The 9,775-nt window shown below is 40.4% G+C and overlaps 1 protein-coding gene across 1 annotated transcript; it reads right to left on the minus strand.

Annotated features, from left to right (window-relative positions):
- Positions 1-680: 680 nt before the first annotated feature.
- On the minus strand, positions 681-8,994 carry LOC127355028 (transcription factor Sp6). Its single transcript, XM_051385466.1, has 2 exons — positions 8,782-8,994; positions 681-4,158 (listed from the first exon to the last, which is right to left on the minus strand). Exon 2 carries the CDS (start codon positions 4,034-4,036, stop codon positions 3,110-3,112), a length of 927 nt encoding a protein of 308 aa, XP_051241426.1. The 5' UTR covers positions 4,037-4,158; positions 8,782-8,994; the 3' UTR covers positions 681-3,109.
- Between the last annotated feature and the right edge of the window lie 781 nt (positions 8,995-9,775).

Raw genomic sequence — 9,775 nt, forward strand, 5'->3', positions numbered from 1 at the left:
GTGACTTTCAATTGGTTTTGGTCGCAATTAATAAAAATGAACGCTGTGTCAATGTTCGTGTTTTAGTGGTTGTTAATTAGTCACACAAACTGTATCACATAATTAAACACGCGTTTACCATCCGTCTGTCGAGACAACTTTCTGCATATGTTGTTCATCCATATGTTTCATCTCTGAATTCTGACAGCGGCCTAAAGCAAGCATCCTGACCCTGAACGCAGCAGTTTAATATAAAATCGATGTTTTCCAAACTTTATGGCTTCTGGCCCTTATAAAGAAAGCAACTTTCACTCTTTGGACATAAGTTATTAAACATTTTAAGTTTAATATATTTATGTGTGTGTCTCACTGCCCATTTGTCCTGCTTCTAACACATCAACTTTGAGGACAAAAAGTTCACTTGCTGCCTGATATATCCAGTGTTATTCACTGTCAGTGCTCACAATGTTATGGCTGATCGGTGGATATACAATGTTTGTGTCATATATTAGATATTACTGATATATGATACAAACATTTACAGGCTGTATAAATAGCCAACTAACTACTATTACTACTACTATTGAATAATAATAAAAACAATAATGAGAAGTCTGCTGTTGTATTTGAGTGAAAAATGAAACTGCATGGAGTATTTAATAATGAACAGACCAGTCTGGTAAATAAAGATTCAACATGAACACAGAATATAGGTTTTTTTATTTAATAAAGGACAATAATAGATTAAATACAAGTTATCACACCATGATACTTAACTTATTAAACGTTTTAGAACTTATTTCATTACAGTCAACTAAAACATTTACTAAAGCAACCAATTTAAAAAGGTTGTCCATCTTGTTCTACTGACCAACATAAAATACTATCTATAACAACATCAACAAAAAATAATAATAATAGTCAATGCACAATAATTGACTAATGTTTAAGCAATGTCTTCCATTTTTATCTTCTATACATAAATACAGCAATCGTGAGCCTCCAATAAGCTCCCTAATATATATAGAAATCTCAGCCTAATGTCTGTGATGGTTTACATACATCCTAATAGTGTTTTTAACTGTAAAGCCACTCACACTGCTTGCTACAGAACTATTGATCACATAATATTGATTATGAAAGTTAACTATTCAAAACAAGTAACCTAAACCATTTCTGATGCGTGTGTTGTTCAAATGCATTTAATTTTATTTACTGGACTGCTAACAGTCTTTCTCTGCATACTAATTCAAAGTCAAATGGTTGTAATGTTAAAAAAAAAAGAGTTTTATTTTCTTTGTCAGAGTCAGCGAACATGGAAAAAGTTTAGACACACCACAAGTTGTTATTAAAATGTGTTGAGAGATGAGCCCCTCACACATTCTTTGTTGATGATTGGGACAACAGCTTGATCTGACATGCAAATGGAAAATCAAGCTGATGATATTTGGAGAAACTGTATAAACCCACTGAATGAGTTACACCTGGATATTACTGGAAGGACAATGTTCTGCTTCCACCACCGCCTGAACCTTTTGAGGCATGAATTCAAGGCATATTCTTTCAAGATTTTCTTTTACAGTATGAAAAGCTGTATCAATGAATTATTTCTGCCACTTGGGGGCAGCGGAACAAGCTGATATTGACATATTAGCACTTTCAAAAGACATTATAGTGAGCTGGGTAACAAACTGTCACCTAATTACACATCCAGCAAACAGAGCAAAAAGTTGGCATTCGTCTGGAGTTGTGTTTGGCCAATACTCCCTCTCCTTTTAGCTCGCTTTGGTCTTCATTGAGTGATAATTCTCTGTAAATTCATCACTTCAACAGAGTAATTTGATCCTTTGTTAATATGAAAACATTAATTAGTGCAGCTTTAAATCTTGAGGCCACTGGAGTAAACTACCTTTCTGGAAGTTTCGTTAAACACAGCAGCCTGTAGTGTTCACATGGTGGATCTGTGGAGTCGTGTTTATTGTTTATTGCATTTTGCAACAGAGACCAAGATTCATAGGATGATGTCCAGCTTTGGTGATCATGACGCTCAGCTTTATCTTCTTGTTCTTACCTGCCAGAGTCCAGGGCGTCACTGTCCTCAGCCACTCATTTTTTATGTTCAGTTAGTTGTGAGTTTATCTTTTTCACATCATTGTCACACTTAATGGCTGTTTGCATTGTTGCTTTCCATTTGGTAACCTGAACCAGTTTTCACATTCTCCTACTGTATGATCATTCTCATGAATTAAGTGTTTTGCCACCAAAACTATGATGGTGACAGAAACACACTATTTTTGTAAATAGTAGTCTTCATGAAACTCCCATTTAAAAAATATTATATCATATTATTTTATGTTATATTATATCATATTATATTATTATGTCAGCATTATGGTAAAGCGTGATTGTCTGTTGTACTTTCATTTTACTTACATACCAACACACACACACACACACACACACACACACACACATTTTTGTGGTAAGAACTGTCAATTATCCATATGGATACTGACGTTAATAAAACAAGAAAATGCTGTATTATATTCCAGTGTCTTATCACAACTTGCACTGTAGACTACACACATATGGTGCCAGTGTGAAACAAAAACAAAATATCACTGTTTCCTTTCTCCGTTCAAAAGCACGCTGCCTTCGAAACTGGTAAATTAAAGTGTGTTGGAGAGAAACATTTCTCCAACTCTTCCAGTAACACACTTGATTCATTTAATTGTAAACAAGTTAACAAGCCACCTTCAGTTGATCTCATGCCAGTCTCTTGCTCTACTGGTAGTAGTGGCTCTAGCAGCAATCCAGCAACAAGCTGCAGCTTCAGCTTGGTTGCCTCCTTAGCCACCTTTCACTTTTAGTAAACAGAGGAAAGCTCTATCCACGGTAAAATTCCTGTTGTTTTTTCTGCGTGCATTTAGATTATCACTGAGCTAGCCCCACTGATAAATTCACAGGACCACAGACGAACACTTTCTGTTCCATCTGACTTTCATCAGTAAAAGTTTGTCCAAACCTTTTTCTATTCGCTATTCTATCGTAAAACTATGACACCTCTATGACAAAGAGGTGAACAAATGGTAAACCTTTAACTGCAAAAAATTCACTGAAAGTGATGAAATTAGCCGGACTGCCCTGTCACGCTGGAGACTGAGGGGTCTGTCTCACATTTCAGCTTCAGTGGGGGCTCTGTGGTGTCAGACGCAGACACATGTGAGGATGACTGAGGAGGTGTGGGTGCATCAAAGCCCTTATCCATCCTCCCATCTCCATTCACCCTCTCCTCCCCATGTCCTGGTGGGGACTCATGTGTGCGCATGTGCTTGGCCAGGTGGTCATTGCGCATAAACACTCTAGGACATAATGCACAGCTGAACTTCTTAGCACCAGTGTGGGTCTGTAGGTGGCGCTGCAGTTCATCAGAGCGTGTGAATCTTTTGCCACAGAAGAGCCAGTTGCAGACAAATGGCCGGTCCCCGCTGTGCCATCGCAGGTGAGCCTTCAGATGGGAGGTCTTGGCGTAGGCTTTGCCACAGCCGGGGATGTGGCAGTTGTGCATGTGCTTCCTCCTGCTGTCGTCAGTGCTTTGGCCCAACTGCTCGGCATGGACGCAGTTAGGGCAGCGACACACAGCCTGGCCAGCACCTCTGGAAGAGGAGCGGCGCTGGGGCTTGGGGCGGGCTGAGACAACGTTCTCCTGTGGTTCCTCCATGGAGAACGGCTCTTGCTGCAGCATTTCAGGGGCCAGTGGCTCCATCTTGAAGCCATCCTGGGGGAAGAGGTGGGATGAGTGCGAGGTGGGAGCGTGCTGAGCTGGAGGCAGGGTGCACAGCTGCGGGTCAGAGCCGTAGGGGCCTAAAGAGGACTGTAACCCCATTGAGCTCCCTGGACTCACTGAAGGCAAGCCCACACCCTGCCCCGTCTGCAGGTCTATCCAGCTCCCTGGCTGGACATCCCTGTGGAGGTCCCACCAGGATGGGATGTTCATATCTTCTGAGCTGCCACTAGGTGGTGCTGTCCGTAACCAAGGCTCGTAAGGGTGGGCCATGTCAGCAGCTGGTGCAGGTGCAAGACTGTTGATGAGGTCAGCCGCTCAAAGTGTTGTTCACGATCTTCTGGTTAAAGCTAAGAAGATTACCACATGATGGGATGGCGATGCATTGAAAAAACCTGCAGAAAGAAAGAACAAACAGTTATCTCTTCAAATCAGGTATCAGCTCAGCCTATTTTCTCAGTGACTTCACTAAACCACATGACTTTGAAGTCCTGAGGTCATTTTTTTTCCAGGCTTTGAAATTACTCAGCTCCTGCTGATCTAACATTTTTGTACATCAGAAGTGCAGACACTCAGGCCTAAATCCCCCTGTCTACAACATTTAAATAACCAACCCTGAGTACACCTCCTTCATTGCCATGGATACTGCAGTTCTCACGCTGCGTGGCCGTGGAGACAGAAGAGAGGGGGAGACAGACGTGTCCAGGCAGAAGCCTGCCACATGCATCCGCTGCCAGGTACTTCCCATGGAGGACAGTCAAAGACAAGCGCAAAGAAAACAACATCATCGGCCCTGTGCAGAGGCAGCGGTGGGGGGGAGGGACGAGAGTGAAGGGGAGTGTTGACAGGAGAGCAGTTTGGTAAAGGAAGAAGTTCCAGGGAGGTATGGCTGCAGGCCAAAGTCTATTTGTACGTCTCTGAGGTTTCTGGAGATGAATCCTGGCAGACAGGAGAACCTGTTTTTTATAAATCACACATGATTTACAACAACAGCCCTCCAGGCAAGTTACAAAAGGAGCCCCGTAAAACACCCCGCCTCTTACACACTGGCGGCAGAAAGCATCAGCAGTTGCATACTGACGGCATTCAGGAGCCTGAGAATGGGAGTCCAACAATAACATGAGAACAATTACTTTATGTATATAATTATGGGCACACGCTCTGAAACAGCATCCTGTCCCGAACACACTCCAGGTATGTACACTTGTGAACACCTCAACGTCGATGTCAGTCAGCAGGAGGAGGAGCTATGATTTCCAAAGGTGACATGAAGCTTGTTAAAGTCTGACAATTCTGTGGAAATTTATGACAAGCTATCAGCCTGCAAGACTTGTGCTTGGCTCCAAACATGTCCTAGCCCCAAACAACTTGTTGACTTCCACCACACCCCCATCCTGGAACATCTACAATTATCTTTACAGCAGGAAACAGTAAAGTAGTCTGAAGCTTTAGAGGTATGTTAGTCTTGAGATCACTTGATACCATATCTGACTGCACAAGCTCGCCCAGAAACAAGCGGTCAAGCTCCAGTGGAAGACATACACATCTGATATCCAGATCCATTCGGGACAGGCGGAGCGTGCACATGGTTCAGCATACAGGTGTTGTCACTCTGACTGACAGTGGAGGATCTTCTCAGTAGATCTCAATTTGTTGAGTCAATACTGCCAAACCAAGAGGATTACACTTCCCCCTCAAAGGTTCAGTCAAATCCACTCAGAGATGCTTTCTAGTCGCAATGAAATCGTAAAGCAATTAGTTTGGAATTCTCTAATGAAAGGCCTGGTGTTAAAGGTCAAGCTGATTTATTTCACGTCGGCCTGGAGCCAGAGCTGCTCTGTAATTTTTTGGGAATGCAACTCAGATGCACGGTGGAACGGTCCCCCCAACTCCGCTCCTACCGTAAACAAACGAAGACAGCAGCATCCTCCTCTGTTCGCTAAAGTGCTGGGAGCGCTACAAGCTCCTGAGGGAAACAGCTGGTATAGGGGGGCCCCCAGGCGGACAGCAGTTTGAGAGGAGGAGGATGGTACAGAGCAATGACAGAGCTTTGGTCATAAAACCTGCCCGACCAAGACCCAGCACAGCCCCCGGTTTACAAGCCTGCCAACGGGAAGAGGCACGGAGGGGGAATTTTTAAAAGCAAGTGCAGTGTTCCTGAGTTGTAACATTTTTTGCACTTTTTGTTCTCACAAATTTTATCAGTAAGCCAGCGTTTCTGATCTGAGAGCCTAACGATTAAACCTTTCCAACATAAGCTGCCCCCTTTTAAACTGTTAACCTGCTAATCTGCTGGTTTACACTGTTGCATTGATACATTCTTAAATCCATCTTCTAGAATAATTCACAGACCCAATTTAATTCTCATTCTAACCACCACAGGTCTCCTATCCGATCTCATCCCAGATGTAGAACAACAGTTAAACCAGTAATGCTGACTGTCTGTGGACTGTCCAAACAAACTAGTTTGGGTCAAATGTCATCCACAGGTAGTTTGTTTTAACCTGCTTGGGGGACAAGATGGGTGGAGAGGAACACATCAGTTCAACAGGTGCCAGGTCATTTGTCAGAGGAGCATACCACAAAGAGTTTCAGACACTTTCCTATTAAAATCAAAAACCTTTTGACCTTTGCTTAGTGCCCATGTGTGGAAAACTGCTTGACATCAGCACAAAAACTTTAAATATGTTGAAAAGAACTGCTGTAATGACCAAAGTCTGACCACAAACCAGTGCAGAATCTGATGGGTGCAATAATAAGGAGGAATATATTTTATTTTTGCACATCCAAGTGAATAAGTCAGTGACATATAGAGCTGCAAATGGAGGGCTAATGTCAGGTAACCGGTTCCTCTGTGCATCAACAGTATGAGTAAGTGCAGGGATAGTTTAGATATGGATGACAGCTTTACATCCTCAGTGATTTAGGAGCGTCTGTGTGTGACAATGATTCTTACACAACTGCGTAAAATCTGTGCTTATTTCACAACAATATCTACTGCAGTTTTCGCGACAGCAGCTTTTAACACCATTTTTGTATCTTTCCATCTCTTCTGAGTGCAACCAAAAAGCTGTTTCACATCTGATTTACAAAGTTCAGAGCGGCCACTAACAGCCACTGTACAATAAGTGGAAGCATATTTTATATTAAGTTTGGTACTCCCGATTCTCAAATAAATTCACGCAAGTGCAGACTGCAGTTTTGTTTATTCAAACACTGACCTGCAACCAGAATCTCTTTGAATATAATAGTGTGCTTATTCATGTTGTTTCAGTATTAATGTTGTAATGGAGATTAAATATCAAGCATGCAGGTGGGATTTTATTTAAAATGAGATGTACAAAGTGGGACACAAATTGAAATTAGATTTACTATGAAAACTGTCAAGATACGTACTGTATACAGTGGTGGAAAGTTACTAAGAACATTTATTTCTGTACGTACTTCCGTACATTAGAAGTGCTTGTTAAGTATTTCCCTTTAATTCTACTTTATACCGTATATATAATATATTACCCTTTAGTTTTATTTAAAAATTACAATAACTTTTCAAATTTTACATACGAGACATATGATCGGTTTAATTAAAATGATGCATCGTTATTAATTAAACTACCCAACAGTATATAAAGTAGTTAAAATTAACTTTATAGCCACTTACATTTATGATCCAATAATATGATAATGTGACACAGACAAATTCTTATTTTTGATTCTCTGAGTACATTATGTTGCTAATACTTGTATGCTTTTAAATTTTAAACATATACTTACATAGCCTACTTGTATTTTATTATTTACTATTTTACTTTACGTAAGTAAAGGATCTCAACATGTTTTCCACCACTGCATATATATCTTATTACAACTTGCATTTGAAATACTGATCAATCACCACAGTTACGACATGGTATTCTGAATAAAAGCCTTTCTATGCGAACACAGTAATATAAATTCCAACCAGACCGTCCAAATTGATATGCAAACACATTAACACAATAATGGATTTTATTGAATCCCATCATGTGCACCTCCACTTTAATAATTAACCTCTGAATCTTAATTCAAAATATTCTTCCTCTCTTGCATTTAGTGTAGACGACCACATATTTGTCTTTTAGTGTAGATTCTAGGAAATCTTTCATTATTCTCCAGTGTTAATCAACCACAGGGTTCCCTGGGAATAATTCTACAGGGAACAAATCACAGCAGTCTACTTTAAATAAACTAAATATTTTTAACAGGAAAAAAGGAGAACAATAGTCACATTAGAGCAGAATTTAAAATGAACAGCAACAACCAGTGTCACCAGTTTTTCTCAACAGCATTAATGTACAGATTACAGAAGAGTTCTACAGGTGTGATTCCCCGTAATTTGTTAATTGCTTTTAATTTTCTTTTCATTTTAAGATGGAAAAGCTTGATAATTTATTTTATCTGAGTACATGATACACTAGGCTATTGAAACTGCCCCTCCAGGCCAACAGGTCAGCCTGTTGAATCTGTGCTACACAAATCAATACTCCACACTTATCTTTTATTATTATACCTGAAAACCTGGACTATATAGTCATATATTTCATATATATATTCATGTTTTATCCATGCGGCCAATATTCAGCTTTCTTAACCACATGAATGCTTTAACTATTCTCCAAAATACAGGACAAGAATTCAGGCTTGACTTTTAGGTTTAATGCAGCTGGTATGGCCCCTTTTCTAGAAGATGTATGTATTTTTTTATTTCTGTCTCCAAGTTAAAGGAGTTTTAGTAGCCTAAGTATGTTGTACTAAATCTGTTTATTTATACTTTTTCTTGTCTGCTTTCAATATGAAATTACTTTGTATGTGTATCGACTTCTCTGTAGATGACTTGAAGCCTATAGGATGAGCCTATAGTCATAAATGATGAATAAAGTCATCTCTAGTAAAGATAATTTAGCTTATTTATGGTAATAAAACAGATACGGTACCGCTTACAGTAGGTCGCAGACAGTGATAGTAAATTCCCGAGTTACCTGTGGAGCTGCTGCTGCTGTTATTTTCTGTTTGGAATAAATACACCTTGGTTGGAGAAACTTAGTCTCAGCTCAGCTCTGCTACTTCTTCCCTTCGTCGAAAAAAGTGCACAGAAAGATAATATCCTCATCATATTTCATCTGATTTTCTCCATCGCAGACGGTCCAGGTGAGGCAACATTGGCGTTTTGGCGCACAGGTAAGCAGCATTCTCAGGAGTGACAAACTTTATGATAGGCTGTGCGTCTTCAGTCCCTCCAGGCTCCGCCCTCCCTCCCTCCGCCGCTGGGTATAGTCCCCCCGCTGAAGATGCGCCCTCCTCGGCTGCAGGTGAGGACAGGGCTCGCTTTGGGAAAACACGGGGATCAGTAGGACAGTCTGTAAAACCTAATTGTTTCACAGTGTGGTCAGGGGATCTGCGGTTGTCCCTGGCAAAAGAGGTTCCAATTTTAGCCTGCTATTACATGTTTGTAATTTAAATGTGCTCAAGACGCCCCCCTCACTATATTGATATAAAAATTACACATTAATAAAAAAAAATTCCTAATCATAATCATAACTATCTGTTAATGTTCCCATCAAACAGCAGACACTTCAGTTCAGTCCAGGACATGCATAGAACCATGTCATTAACATCAGTATGTCATTTTGCTCTGGAAGTAAGTAACTAAAAACTAAAAAGTGTAATTGTTGGAGTGGAAACACAAGTTTCTGATTTGCCAGTGCTAATCAATTAACCAAATCACCCGGGGTGCCAATGGCATTTTTGGTCACCCCCAATGTTGACTCCATGGCTACGGCCTTGAAAAAAAAAAAATTTTTCAAAGACATTGGTCTATGGTGGGAATAGCCGACATTTACATTTAGCTCTGTTAAATACGATACCAAAGTACAGTTCTGAGGTACTTTACTCACTTTACTTTCTACTCCACTACACGTTTTGGGGAAATAATGTACATTTTACTTAACTATGTTTATTTGACAGCTGTAATCA

The sequence above is a fragment of the Dicentrarchus labrax genome, unplaced genomic scaffold, assembly GCF_905237075.1.
Source record: "Dicentrarchus labrax unplaced genomic scaffold, dlabrax2021, whole genome shotgun sequence".
In the NCBI taxonomy this organism is placed as follows: domain Eukaryota; kingdom Metazoa; phylum Chordata; class Actinopteri; family Moronidae; genus Dicentrarchus; species Dicentrarchus labrax.

Coding starts and splice junctions, on each gene's coding strand:
- LOC127355028 (XM_051385466.1), bottom strand. CDS start 4,036: ATGGCCCACCCTTACGAGCCTTGGTTACGGACAGCACCACCTAGTGGC.